The sequence below is a fragment of the Trematomus bernacchii genome, unplaced genomic scaffold (assembly GCF_902827165.1).
Source record: "Trematomus bernacchii unplaced genomic scaffold, fTreBer1.1, whole genome shotgun sequence".
Lineage (NCBI taxonomy): Eukaryota > Metazoa > Chordata > Actinopteri > Perciformes > Nototheniidae > Trematomus > Trematomus bernacchii.
This window is the reverse complement of record NW_022988050.1, coordinates 432725-448626: the sequence shown is the minus strand read 5'-3', so window position 1 is coordinate 448626 and position 15902 is coordinate 432725. Positions and strand designations below refer to the sequence as shown.

At 41.1% G+C, this 15902-nt stretch overlaps 1 protein-coding gene across 1 annotated transcript in view; it reads right to left on the bottom strand.

Moving 5' to 3' along the window:
• Nucleotides 1-1265: 1265 nt before the first annotated feature.
• Nucleotides 1266-15902, bottom strand: part of snx29 (sorting nexin 29) — a 172215-nt gene continuing 157578 nt past the window's right edge. Inside the window, exons 20-21 of the mRNA XM_034119891.1 lie at nt 11209-11348; nt 1266-2308 (exon numbers count right to left, since the gene is read on the bottom strand). Coding sequence (XP_033975782.1) covers nt 2182-2308; nt 11209-11348 — 267 coding nt within the window. The 3' untranslated portion in view covers nt 1266-2181. The remainder of the gene's footprint in view (nt 2309-11208; nt 11349-15902) is intronic.

Sequence of the window (15902 nt, the reverse complement as noted above, 5' to 3'; positions counted from 1 at the left end):
GACACATGACAGCAGGTGTTTGCAACTCTTCGTTGACATGTTGAAAGATAGGAAACGTCTCAATAAGGGACTGACCAAAAATGATTTGTAGTGTGACGAAAAAATTACTTAAAAACCTTTGCCCTAGAATATTAAATGTCGAGGGCTTTTATTGTCAAAGGTAATAAGGAAAGGATGTAAGTTCTGTCTTAGCCAAGGTTGAAATAACTAATTCTCTTCTGTCTTCGTACGTGTTGTTTAAAGAGGATATGAATGATGCTAATGTCCAGGTTAATATTAGTATTTAGTGTCTCTACTGTGACATGTTGTGATCGGTCAACCGCTTAGAGATGTCCCGCCCCTTACCCTATAACGTACAATGTGTTGGAGTTACATAGTGATGTCACAGATTTACTCACGTTCTGTATAAAAGTTGTCATAACAAAAACAACTGCGCCAACTTAAATATTGATACGCAAATTAGTAAAAATGTCTAAATCCACTTCTTTATTTTAACGTTAAATAGCATCTTTTATTTGGCTTAGTATTTAAATTATTTAATCCCTTGCCTCTTTTAGTTTGTAATAGTGACAGGGTGTTGGAGAGGCAATTTTCTCCGAATTAACGAGAGGGGTCCAAATAAAATATTTATAAACCTGGGAGTGGGAAGATCGTGCTTTTCAAAACATAACATTTAACCCCCCCTCCGTCTTCACCTCAAAAATGTTTGGTACAGTCCCAAAGAGATGTCGGTTAGCTTTTCCATGACCTACTATAATGCACATTACTGTATGTGGAATTTAAAAGATGTTTTAATCATCACTGCCTCCCTGGCGACATTAAGATAAGTTACACTTTCTGCAGAGTGTCTGTAATAGCCGTAATAAAGAGGAACAACAATTTCCTAGTGGTCGACGCCAGAGACGGTGAATCATCGCCGTGTTAAAATGTAATGGCACCATAACGGCCCGTCCACACGGCAGGAGCTTCAACGCTTCTGCCCATTCACTTTGAATGGGGTGACGTCACGCTTTGCCGAACTGCATTGTGGTTCCGTCGCTTCTACTTTTGAAGCTTCGACGGAAGCTTCAGCCAATCAAATCATATGCCAGTACAAGCTCTAGCCAATCAAACCGCGTCCTTGTGTGTCCGGGGGCGGGAGATTCATGTGATTGGTTGTTGGTCGAGTTTCAGACACGCCCACCGGCAAGCTTCAACGCCCGCCGCCGTGTGGACGCTGCGTTACGCTGAAACATTATATGAAAAAAAACATTCATTTCCCAGGATAATACTTTAATATACCCACCTCTCCCTCTCCCTCTCCCTATCAGGAGAGCAGCTACAAAGCAATGCAGGCACTATGACTGTAACACTTTCACACAAAAAAAAAAAAAACACATTTCTGTCACCTCATTGTGTTTGAGAAGAGCCGTCCAGGTTAGTTTGTGTGCAGTTTACAGAGTCTCTGTCTCTCAGTGAGGTAAGAGGTGTGTGATTGGGTCATTTGTCCTACACTCACCCAGCGATGCACACAAATATACATTTATCTCACAGAGAGTCCCGTCTCCTTTCCTCGAATGAGTCCTTGTATCGTGACACTTTGAAGGTCCGTTAGACTTCCACACAGGAAACGTCGTCCTCAGCCAATAGATGAGAGCAACCCATGTGGCCCCGCCCCTTTTTGGGTGAAAATTCGCTGTCATTTCCCTGGCAGTAAATACAGATTCCTCTTTTCTCCAATCAGATCAAACATTTAAGAAAACCGTGCTTTTTTGTATACATGGAGCCCAAATATGTTAGTTAGGCAAACAATTACACAATGTCCTTTAAGATCGATCAACGCGTTGATTTATGGTTTAATTTAAACAAATAGGGGAACATAATTTAGCCGTGTTTAGGTATTTCCCACAGACTTACACGTATTGACTGACCGGATCCCTTTAATTACGTTTTTCGTCCTCTCTGTGGAGCCTGAAGCCACATATTTTACTGTCCTTTTAAAAGGTAAGAAAGTAAGAAAACCCTAATTTGTAATCCTTTACATCCTGTAAGCTTTTAGACAAGATCAAAGTATATGTTTCCACTTCGCACTCATGCTTTGTTTTCACCCGAAAGTAAGCGGGGCAGGAATTTCGCCAGGCATTGACGTAGCGCTGCTCTCATCTATGAAGTGACAGATAATTAGTCCACAGGCTCCAGGGGTTAAAGGTCGCCGCTCTGAGGGTCCGTTCTGGTCTCCGGGTTGCGGCTGCGGCCCAGTCGGGGGAAGCGAGAAGACGTTTTGGAGCGAGGCGTTTTGGCTCCTCCGTCGTTGGCCTGTGGCGTGTCTCTGCAGGAGAGGAAGAGAAGAGACGGGGACTTTAAATGAACATCTGGACAAGTTTGTTATTCAAACACTCCACTGATGCTGCATCTGGAGACTTAAACGCCTCATTTGCCTTCTGCCAGAGGACTTCTACTTGTGAAACCCGACATTCAAAGAAGTAAATAGAGACGATTTTTTGAGCTAAATATCTTAACTCTCAAATCGAGTAGCAAAATGGAAGTTTATTTAATTCACTGCTTGCCTTACTTTAGTCTTTATCATTATTTTTGCCAGACTTCTTTTTTTTTGTTACACATTACAAGGATAATAGAGGCAGATAAACCACTGACAATTATTACATTTTTCTTTAACCCTTAGATGCCCGAGTGACTGGACACACTCTTCCATAAGTGGGTCTAAAAGGACCCGTATTAGAATAATATGTGTTTTTATGCAATTTTTGTCATTTTGGTTAAGAAAAATCTCTTATATAATATTTAGTATTATATTTTGGTTCACACTAGAAATATTTAATATTTAATTTTTCACTATTTATAATTTTAGAAATTTCTTTTACATTTTGAAAAAAAACGTTTTCCCAGAGGATTCCATAGAAAATGCATGCGGGTCAGTTTTGACCCACTTATGGAAGCTTGGGGTAGTAATACAAAAACTACAATTTCTTAAAATGTAAATTAAAAATGTGAATGGCATGATATCCAAAACATGTTTTTTGAGGAATAGCTGGAATATGAAAGGATACATTTTTTAAATTACAAAGATACTTCAAGAAAACCACCTCACCGGGTCCAAAAAGACCCACTTATGGAAGCTTGGGGTAGTAATACAAAAACTACAATTTCTTAAAATGTAAATTTAAAATTAGAATGGCATGATATCCAAAACATGTTTTTTGAGGAATAGCTGGAATATGAAATGATAAAAAACTGTAATTACAAAGATACTTCAAGAAAACCACCTCACCGGGTAAAAAAAGACCCACTTATGCATCTAAGGGGGAAGGCTTCACATTTGTAGCTTGCAACAATACATTTTTGCAATTAAAATGAAATCAGATTTTTAGCAGTTGTAGCAAGGTGGCTAACCAGGCTAATGTTAGTGGATTGAAGAGACCATCTACAGTAGACTTTCATTGTTTTAAACTACACAAATTATATGTTTTTTGTCGGTTTGTTTGACTGTTGGTCAGCAGAGTTACTAAAAACTGCAAAAAAACTAAAACTATGGGCTAAAGTTTCTTGCAACTTGTTAGGAAATGGCATTGGCAATCTTCTAAATCACATGTGTCAAACTCAAGGTCCGGGGGCCAAATCAGGCTCGTGGTGGATTTAATTTCGGCCCGCAGGATAATTTGTAATTACTATTAGATCTGGCCCGCCGGTATATTGCACGCACACCTTCACTCAATCCTGAGGGTTTCCTCAGCTCAGAGCCTGACCCCAAACATTGATGACCTTGCACCCAAGATGAGATGCCAAGTATCTGGCTTGAACTAGCATCACAGAGCAGCACACTGAGTTTCAATGGATGTTTCCTTCTGCACTTTTTTTCTTGAGACAACAGGGCATGTTTGTTTTGTTCTTTGAGGGAAATAGTTTTTTTGAAGCTGTTGTTGGCAGTGTTGTAGTCAAGTCACCAATTCACGAGTCCAAGTCACTCTCGAGTCACCACTCTTCGAGTCCGAGTCCAAGTCCGAGTCACCAAGGGAGAGTCGTAGTCGAGTCCGAGTCCAAGTCCGAGTCACCCAAGGAGTGTCCGAGTCAAGTCCGAGTCCGAGTCATCATTACCTGTGTTCGAGTCCGAGTCCAAGTCCGAGTCACCTAAGAAGAGTCCAAGTCAAGTCCGAGTCACAAGTCTTCATGTATTAATCTTCATGGATATATGTGTTGAAATGTAGCTGCTCCTCTACATTGCTTTTATCCTGTCATGTTATACTAATCTGTCTATTGAACTGCTGTAAAGCGAGTTTGGCTACAATTCTTGTAATAGGTGCTATACAAATATAAAGCTTATTACTAATATTATTATTATTATTATATATAAACTATGTTTAAAATGAGTTACCTTTTAGAGAAGTGATTATATTTGTATGCCAATATTTTCCTATGGTAAAGTTTTCGTTTTGCACTTTTATTTTGATAGTAATAAGATCGGGACTCTTATTTTGAAGGAACTTTTACCGGTTAAATCGGTTTACTGATAAAGATTTAGTCCCAGAAAGCACATGGCTACTTAGCATGCAAAATGACGTCATTCTGCATGTTAAGTAGCCATATGCTTTCGTGTTATCGGCTGAATCTTTATGTATTGATTAGATGACGTTACTCTGATGATAGTGTTCAAGACAGCCTATATGTCTGAACTCGATGTTTAGAGTAATGTGTTACGGAGCCTTCTCTTCAATATTGTTTCAACATAGAGCATTTTGCGCTGCTCTTTTCCAATGTGGAAGCAGAATGTGTGAAAGCATACAGCACGATGCGGGGTGTGTCTCTAGACATCTTTAGACTGGAATAGCGGGGCCCAGTACGTGAACTCGCCTCGCAGCCGGTGCACACGCCAGGATAGAGGACATCAGACTCCATAGAAAACTTGCTCGAGTCCGAGTCCGAGTCCAAGTCGGAGCGTCAATGTACAAGTCGAGTCCGAGTCATCATGGGGGGGAAAAATTCACGAGTCCGAGTCCGAGTCCAAGTCAGCGTACGCGATAATTCACGAGTCCGAGTCCGAGTCCAAGTCATCGTGCGCGAGAATTCACGAGTCCAAGTCCGAGTCGCGTCAATCAGTGCGGGAGTCCGAGTCGAGTCACGAGTCCCGAAAATCGGCACTCGAGTCCGACTCGAGTCCGAGTCCAGGACTCGAGTACTCCATCTCTGGTTGTTGGCCTGTGGGAAAATGTAATCATAAGAAATGACTCTGGAAAAGCTGCAGATAGAGCCATAAGAAATGAATGCAACTGATTATTTAATGTTTAATGTTGTTTTTATAGGCAATCATTTAAGCTTTGTTAGTTCCAGGTTTAATATGTGCAATAAGTTCATTTCAATAAGTTTTGCAATAAACATTGAACCAGTCCGGCCCTCGACTAGTACCCATTTTTTTATTTTGGCCCACTGTGTATTTGAGTTTGACACCCCTGAAATGTTCTGCTATAACAAAGAAACATGAAATGACTCCCAGTTGAACTACTGGCAGGTTTATGTCCTTGCTGTTACTAGGAATCACATTATGTGATTATGATGTTGTGGTTTTCTGAGTACTCGGTAGGAAATAATCTCGGCCACTCATGATGACATCATTGCCCTGGTTTCCCTGACGACCGTCTTCACAACGGGTGAACCCCTGATCCCAGAGTCTTGTCTGATAAGGCTGAGGATGAATGAGAGCCACTTGTCAAAAGGGAGGAAATGAAAAGCAGGGAGATTGAACGGCGGGATTTAAAATGGCTCTCTTGTTTCATTTCTTCTGAAGCAGTTAATCGGCAAGACAGTGAACTCTCACCTGCAGCCTGTGATGAATACGGACTGTTAAAAGGGTTCAAGTGCTTCTCTGACAAAGGGATGAATATTAAAAACAAGGAAAAGGCAGAGGGCAATACCCTGTTGGTGTCCCAATGGCCTTTTTTTTATTAAAGAACTACAGCTGCTACATCTGTGATTAAGGTTATCTGGACAGACCTTTTGAAACAAAAGCCGTCATGGGGCGTTGCTTTGGCTGAAAGTGTCACTGCGGGAGAAACACTTGTATTTTGAAGCAGCAGAGGCTAAAAAAGCAGCACAGTGAGAAGAGGCTCTGTCATGTTGACATAGGCTGAGACAGTAACACTGGGTTCAAGCACAGATTTCAACTAAAAGGGATGGTTTGGATGTTTTAAAGTAGGGTTGTATAAGGTTGTTTCCACAGTAGATGAATGTCTCCATGCCCCCTGGTTGGAAAATCAGGCAGAATTACAGCCATTGGAGCTTTGAGACGTCCTGCTGTGAATGGAGGCAGCAGCAAATTGTTTTCAGCCACTTACGAACAGTAAAGGTTCTGGTGTAGGTTATATTTAGAATGTTTTCACAGCGTTAACTTGCTTTCAGCCAGCCCTTTCTGATGTGAAACTGAAGCCGTCTAATCAAACTAATCTTAGCGCTTTCCAAAGCCACCAGAATCCATTGACAAGAACAAAATGAATCCTTTATTCGTCCCCACCACAGGGAAATGGACATATAAATATAGAAACTGTGGAAATTCACATTTTTGTACAGGTAAGTATTGTTATTACCCGATACGTCACTTTATACTTTCACATACAAATGCTTACCTCTAAATTCCACATGTTAGCTATACTTATTGATTGTGCCTTTTTATCTGCATTGTTCCCTTTGCTATAATAACGTGATTTTACCTCACAAAATATGGAAGTAGCTTGTTTAAATTTGACTTGATCTCTTACTTTCTAAATCTTATTTTATTTTATTTGGTGTTTTAAAGGCGTACTTAAACTGATACAGAATCTTTAAGGAGGCTAACATATGATATTTCCATCAACATCAGTCTCTCAGCTGCTTGCTGGTCCCCCTGTATGTTCTACAAACTATGGGCATGTCAACCATTTACTGTAGTTAATACACTATCAATATGCTCCTCATACAACCCCACTTTAAACAATACCTTTGAGTAAAGAACACAAACTGAGGGGGTCACAGTGTGAGCAGGTCATATGGGAACAGCCTGATCTTTGCTAATGTGACGAAGATTATTCAATTTTCTCCGGCATCCTCTCACCAGGCTGGCTAAATCCAATGCAGTCACACAATCTGAACTTGACCAAGGTTGGCCAGGCAGTGGTGCGATGGGGAATTATATCAGCAAAAAATCATAGTAAATTGGGGGGCAGCATGCAGAGCTGAAACCACCAGCCATCTCATTTATTCATATCAAACTGGGTAGAGTAGCTAAATGTGCGGAAATAATTAGGCTTACAGTTTTTGTTCTCCGGCTCTCAGCATGTACTTGTCCCCCATTTAGGTCTGATATTGACTTGTGCAGGATAATGACTTCACCAGGCACTGTTGGAATTTTAATAATTGAATTGCAGAGGTGCATAATTAGAGAAAATGGGTACACAAACATGCATCAAATTGATTGTCTAACAGCAAAAGGTGGGGTGAGATTAATAACAGTCTGAATAACAAACTATTCCCTCTACACGTCCTGTACAGGCACAAACACACAGCAACTGTATAAGTCCACAACAATAAAAGGTTATATCTTCATTGTGAAAACTAAAACTGCTCTTGACTGTGACACAAAGGTCTACAGCACTTTTCTCCGAGGCAGCAGGTCAATAAGACTGAGAGTGTACTCTGTGTTCTGAGTAAACCATGAAGGTGTCGAGCTCCTGCTGCATACTAAGTGCTGGCAGCGCTATCGGAGGAGAGGAGTGCTGCAGACAGGAGGAGAAACTCAGCATGAAGAGTGCAAATGAAGCAATCTGTAAACAGCAGAACAGGAACACTGATCTCAGGCCTGTTACTGGACTTTAAATGGCATATGACTACGTTAAAGCTGACCCATATGGGGTGATTGAAACAAGACTGAGAGGCTGAGTCACCAACAAAATGGCGTTGCTTTTAAATCTTTAAATAAAGGCAAAATAAAATGTGTTATTTTTGAAGCAGCTGCAACGAGTGAAATGTGTTGCCTAGCAAATAGCAAAACGTGTTATATGCAAACATTTGGCCGAGAGGGAAGATGGTAGGGAGGTAAAGCCAGAGATATTAATTAATTACAATCCATTTTTAATCATTGAACATATAGTTGAAATAAAAGTACCTTTTTTAAAGTAATTTGAAATAAATAAAACATGCATTTTTTCACCTCAAAATAGAATTAAAACAGCATTAATTGATTTAATTTAGAACAACAACTACTACTCAACTACTACATGATAATTGAACGCTGCAGCCATATTTGAGATTATAATGAATTCTGAGTTTTCTTTATGTGGTCCAAACATGGTTGTTACATATTTTCCAGAAGGGTTTCTAATTAGATCAAAACCAAATAGTTTCCTGCTTACCTCGGCATCTTCTCCACTCCCCCCCCCTTTCATCACGTTAATGACCGGACTAATCATCCTTTCATCTTCACTGAAGACGTGAGACAGCGCAGGTTTGATCTCGCTAACTGAACAGGCAGTAAGTCAGTCCTGTTATATTAAAACTTGAAACATCACGACAACACTGGCAGGCCTCAGAGCGGCCATTGTAGAGAAATAACAGAAGCCTGAATGCCTTTACACACACACACGTGAGCAAGGAATATAACGGTACACTGATCGGTGTTGAGTCGACGTCTACTGCGATTCAAATGTAGAGGTAAATCCCCCGTCAGCACAGATGAATGGAGGCTAAATAAGACCTGTGTATGCAAGTAAAAGTCCTCAACCATCAACTCAATGTTACTTTATATTTAGCTTGTGATTGTTGTGTTGACATGATGAACCGAGCATCATTGTACATGTATAACCAAAATGTGTTGACCCATAATTACAAACATCACAAACAATTACTTCAACTTTGGTTATCTTCTATTTCTTCGGATGGATCTGGGACGATGAGGGAAAAATCTCTGTATAAGCTTTACTATGGTTATCAAATGATCTGGTGAAATCTGTGATTTGTAGTAGAACAGTATTCACGTTGAGTAAATGTAACCCTTTGACTGAAACCCATCTTTTTTTTTAAACAGTCTTGGACTTTTCATGGCCAAACCTACACTGAAGGAATTGAATGATGCAGTGATGACGTACTTGTGAAGGCTGACCCTGAAGTTAGCATCGCAACAACGAATAGCAATTGGATTTTCCCATTAGATTGCAGAAATAATCTCTGTAGCAAACCAACGTTTATGATATGTACACGTTATGTTCAGCAGCATAGCTCCACATATTAAAACCACTTTAGGATTTTTGAAGGGTGGATGCAATCACCAGAATTAAAACGCTAATATTAGCCGCTAAGCTAAAGGCGGCTAATGTTCAGCGGGACGATATTTAGCATCTCATTTAGTCACTTGTTAGTAACTGCCGATTTTAAGACACACAAAAGCTTCGGACATTGAAGAGTAGAGTATTTACTGAATTATTTATGTTGTAGAACATTAGCCTACATTACCTTAGCTTTTGTTTACGTTACCTTAAAGACGGGGGAACCGTAAGTGCTAAAATGCTAACAACAAATTTGAATGTTGAATTTTAGAAAACATCCAACAGCCGCACTTTCATTTACCTACAAATAAACACCCATGTCATTATTAGGAATTATTACATGGTTTAGTTGAATACTCGATTCTGATTGGTCAATTCAGAACACGTGACACGTTGTTAATCCAGAGCAGACAGACCGCTGTCAAGGACTTATTGACCGTTGTTAAGGACGCTCACATCTGCACAAAGAAGTCCGTTCGATTTAACTGTATACAGTTTGCCTAACTGACAAGACAAGAGCGACAAGAAAACAGCGGAGAAGTAACGGGGTAGAAACCCTCCTTTTTACGCAGCGGTCCAGACATAGACATCAAACGGCGACACATATTCAGTTGCCAGTTACTTTGGCATTAGGGCAGGGATATCTAGATACTTTCCAAGGTTTGACATAATGAATTGTGCTACTTTTAAAACAAGCAACGATGTTTTCAAATCTGTAATCAAAAAGCTCCGCCTTCCTGCCGTTGCTACGTTTTTCAAACGGTAACAACGGACTATTTTTCTTAGCGGATGCATGTCAATTTAAATCAATACATACAACTATTTTTAAATCATTTTCTAAATCCATAAAAGCATTTCAATTACTTTGTTGAGAATGTGGCCATGTAATAAGCGGGATAATGTGCAGCGACTTGGTCATTATGGGGAAAAGAACACCGACAGGCTGATCAGGAGCCCGATGCAAAGCGGAGGGATCTAGATCTGCATGAAGGTGTTATTTACATAAAGGTGTAGCTTACATAAATGCCAGTGTTGCACAAGATTCTGCACATACTTGCTTTCAACAAGGCCCCAATGTCGACCATGTTGTTTTTGTTCCAGCCTTAGCCCGATGACTCAGATGTCTTTGGAGAGGAAATGATTTTCAGTCAGACGATGTGACGGGTCACGCCAGCTGACTGATCCCAGTGAGTGGAAACCGATATGAATATGGACAGGAAATGACTGGAAAATCGTATTTTAAGACGAAGTGGTAGCTAGGTGGGCAGCGGAGGCATCAGGCTCTTTCACACAGTGTGAGTGTGTGTGACAGAACATATACGCTGCTATGTGTGAATTATGTATATGAGTGTAACATGCAGGAAACGCTGAGGTTTATTCACCAGGGATCGGACATTATTAGTGACATTAATCCTCTGCTGTAACAACTACTAACAAAACAGCAGTGGCAGCTTACTCCTTGTCAACCTCTTATTGATTACATTGGTATAATAACCCACAAACTTGCTAAAAACTGATATTTTTCCTATATAGATGCAATTCGAGCATATACTGGGATTTCTGCAATGGTTAAACGCATCTTCACAAATGATTTGACTGAAAATCACGTGGATTGCACCATATTTGAGTTTGCCATGGACTAGAAAACAACTCAAAATCACAATCTAGTGCTATGAATATTTCAAAAAGTTACAAACACACACTTTGTGATTTCTTTTTCTGACTGCATTGTTTGGATTCCTCCACTTACATTCTGTAGCAATCGCTCACAGACAGGAGCCCTGCACCTGCACATGTGTTGGCATCCTTCCCCTTAATCCCTCACCGACACACACACACCGACACACACACACACACCGACACATCTACACATGCTTGCACAAAGGCTTAGAGGCGGTATTGAACCTGCCTGTGTGTGTCCACTTACAGACAGAAAGGCAGCAGAGACAGCAGGGTCTCTTTGGTGGGCCGAGCTGTGAACTCCGGCAGCGTCTGGATCAGTTTGTTCATCACCATGCGAAGGTAGCCCTGCAGCTGCTTCCTCCTCTCCTCCACAAACTTGGCATCCTGCAGACAGAGAGAGAGAGAGAGAGAGAGAGAGAGAGAGAGAGAGAGAGAGAGAGAGAGAGAGAGAGAGAGAGAGAGAGGAGAGAGATAGAGAGAGAGAGTAGAGAGTATATAGGAGAGAGATCGACGGTAGGGATGAGTGGATGGTAGAAAGAAGATAGTTACAGCATAAATGGTGCATGGAAAAAGCTACAGAATAGCCAAAGGATAAAGCAAATAAACACAAAAGCTTTCCATTAAAGAGGCCCTATTACACTTTTTTTAGAGGTGTTCCTTTAGTGTAGTGTGTCCTAAAAATAATTCCCCCCACATATTGTAACTGAAAGAGCTCTGACTGCTGAATGATTACGTCTTGTAGCTACTCCAGGATTCAATCTTCCATCGGGGCTTTGCAACTGTCCTTCTGTCAGTACAAATAAGGGCTGTCACTATATCAGATTTTCACTACATGATAAAAGAACCCAAACAAATCGCACTCATGTAATTGAATAGGCAATTTCCATGTTTCCCAATGCCCTCTTTCTGGTTTACATTAATACACAGGTAAGTCCTCATATACATCCCTGTATATCTTACTAAAGCCACAAAGCGTCCTACGAAATACTGCAAGATGTATCCAAACGAAATACTATGACATGCCAACAATAACCAGAAATGGCTTAGTAAGATCAAGATATCTTTCGAAAATGTATAATAACAACTAGGGATGCTCCGATCGATCGGCCGATATTCACTCTCTGCCGATCGATCGGTGCTCTCTAGAAAGGCTGATCAGGAGAGCCGATCACATGACGTAAAATACATGACACTTTTCTCTGTGCGCGGCAAAACAAGCTCGCCAAAATGGCTTCACCGGTCTGGCAGTATTTTAAGGTGTCCGAAAAAGACAGCAAAATAGCGGTATGCAACGTGTGTGTGTGAAGCAGAAGCAGCTCCGCCCGCTGTGACGGACCGGTGAGCGGAGAGCAACACACACACTAAGAGTTAGACCTAACACACTTAGCTATTTTATCTACCTCTGGAACAAGCTGAACTAGTTATAAATATGTTTATTCTTCACTGTCGGGTCACTCATTACTGGATCAGTGAGCTGCAGGAGACGATACTGACAGGCTGTCAGGAGAGGGAGAGAGGGAGAGAGAGAGAGAGAGAGAGAGGGAGAGGGGGGAGAGAGAGAGGGGGAAGAGAGAGAGGGGGAGAGAGAGAGGGAGAGAGAGGGGGAGAGAGCGCTTCCGCTCATTTCTCCCGTGTTATTCTCCAAAGTGAATGTAAACTTGAATAATGTACTTCATTTGAATGTAATAATGATGTTGGTTGTTGTTTGTGGAAGCGCCAGTGAGTGAGCCCCATTAACTGAGTTTTAAACATCACTTTAAATGGAAGATCCCCATAGGCCCCGCCCACTCGATCGGATCGGTATCGGCCGATACTGATTCCGGCGATCGGCCCCAAAATTGGCGATCGGAGCATCCCTAATAACAACAATGATATCTGTAATTCATATTTAACTTTGTTTACAGTATGTGCCACAAATACTGTATGTTTGCAGTTTAAATCCACTACACATCAATAAACCATGCCTCCAAAATGAAAAGTCACCCATGAAAAGCAATGCTCCACCATTGATAAAAAAACATGCATGTTTGAGGATTAACACACCTCAGTATTTGAGTTTATTTTGCTGTTTGGTTGCTGATGTTGAAGAGAAATTGGACATATGAGCATTCAGACTTCCCTCAGAGCGACTCTGGAGGCACGGAGCCACATGGCGAGAGTTAGCGAGGCTAATCTGTGTCCGGCAACACTCAGAACAAAGCCTGGGCACCGCTCCGTTTACTCTCTGGTGTTTGGGACGAGAACAAACAGCCCTTAGAGGAGGCCAACATTTACTGTTTGTCAAACTTTTGTTCCTCTTTTGATCTAAATCCCATCTCCCAAAGGAACTCAATTGTCTTAAAATAAAGATGTGGATCTTCTGTGAAAGAAGCGCTTATTACCACAATTTTAAATACAAATTTACAAATGAATCAAAGAAGAAACTACTGCTTGTTTATAATTGTGTTAACATCTGAGGCCCACGGGGACTCTCATTTGCTTCGATGAAAGTCAAGATTGCACTGCCCCAAATTTGAAAATAAAGAGACAACACAATTCATAAAAGATATAACAACTTCCGTATAAGATGACGTCCACAACTTTTACAAAAGTTTGCTTTAAAGAGGCCTTTTTATGCTTTTTGGTGTTTTCCCTTTTCTTGTAAAACTTGCGTTTCTATTGGCGCTACGACACATTATGGGGGCGGGGCTTCTCTAAGCGGTTGACCAATCACAACAGATCAGAGCAGACTGGGCTCTGGTTTCAGACAGAGGGTGAAAAGAGGTGCTGCAGCACAGGCAGTATGAGAAAAATAAAGAGCTTTTTGAACATTAAAGCATGGAGACATGTCACTAAATACTAATATGAACCTGAAAATGAGCATTATACGCCCTCTTTAAAGGTCCCCTATTATACTGTTTCTCATCAATATATTATAGGTCTCAGATATATACAAAGCATGTCTCTGAAGTGTTTGGCTCCAAACACCAAACAGATCATTGCAGCATCCCATAATCCTCTCTGTTTCAGCCCTGTTTCAAAAGTGCTGATTCTCTGTCTGTTACTTTAGATGAAAATAAAACATCGTTATGACATCATAAAGTGGCCAAAATCTGACCAGCTCATTTTCAGACAGGTTTTTATATAAATGGATCAGGACAAAAAGTGAGTGAATCTTTTTTCCTGAAACTTTCAGAGTCTCTTTCCACAGAGGGGACACATGTTGATGAAGAAGAGACATGAAGAAGAGGGGACACATGTTGATGAAGAAGAGACATGAAGAAGAGGGGACACATGTTGATGTAGAAGAGACATGAAGAAGAGGGGACACATGTTGATGAAGAAGAGACATGAAGAAGAGGGGACACATGTTGATGTAGAAGAGACATGAAGAAGAGGGGACACATGTTGATGTAGAAGAGACATGAAGAAGAGGGGACACATGTTGATGAAGAAGAGACATGAAGAAGAGGGGACACATGTTGATGTAGAAGAGACATGAAGAAGAGGGGACACATGTTGATGAAGAAGAGACATGAAGAAGAGGGGACACATGTTGATGTAGAAGAGACATGAAGAAGAGGGGACACATGTTGATGTAGAAGAGACGTGAAGAAGAGGGGACACATGTTGATGTAGAAGAGACATGAAGAAGAGGGGACACATGTTGATGTAGAAGAGACATGAAGAAGAGGGGACACATGTTGATGTAGAAGAGACATGAAGAAGAGGGGACACATGTTGATGAAGAAGAGACATGAAGAAGAGGGGACACATGTTGATGTAGAAGAGACATGAAGAAGAGGGGACACATGTGATGAAGAAGAGACATGAAGAAGAGGGGACACATGTTGATGTAGAAGAGACATGAAGAAGAGGGGACACATGTTGATGTAGAAGAGACATGAAGAAGAGGGGACACATGTTGATGTAGAAGAGACATGAAGAAGAGGGGACACATGTTGATGTAGAAGAGACATGAAGAAGAGGGGGACACATGTTGATGTAGAAGAGACATGAAGAAGAGGGGACACATGTGATGAAGAAGAGACATGAAGAAGAGGGGACACATGTTGATGTAGAAGAGACATGAAGAAGAGGGGGACACATGTTGATGAAGAAGAGACATGAAGAAGAGGGGACACATGTTGATGTAGAAGAGACATGAAGAAGAGGGGACACATGTTGATGTAGAAGAGACATGAAGAAGAGGGGACACATGTTGATGTAGAAGAGACATGAAGAAGAGGGGACATATGTTGATGTAGAAGAGACATGAAGAAGAGGGGACACATGTTGATGTAGAAGAGACATGAAGAAGAGGGGACACATGTTGATGTAGAAGAGACATGAAGAAGAGGGGACACATGTTGATGAAGAAGAGACATGAAGAAGAGGGGACACATGTTGATGTAGAAGAGACATGAAGAAGACGGGACACATGTTGATGAAGAAGAGACATGAAGAAGAGGGGACACATGTTGATGTAGAAGAGACATGAAGAAGAGGGGACACATGTTGATGTAGAAGAGACATGAAGAAGAGGGGACACATGTTGATGTAGAAGAGACATGAAGAAGAGGGGACACATGTTGATGTAGAAGAGACATGAAGAAGAGGGGACACATGTTGATGTAGAGGAGACATGAAGAAGAGGGGACACATGTTGATGTAGAAGAGACATGAAGAAGAGGGGACACATGTTGATGTAGAAGAGACATGAAGAAGAGGGGACACATGTTGATGTAGAAGAGACATGAAGAAGAGGGGACACATGTTGATGTAGAAGAGACATGAAGAAGAGGGGACACATGTTGATGTAGAAGAGACATGAAGAAGAGGGGACACATGTTGATGTAGAAGAGACATGAAGAAGTGGATTTTGCACAATATGCCCTCTTTAACGCTTGGCGCACTTCCTGGTGGCTTTATTGTTTTTCCTGTTTTTAAAAACATATA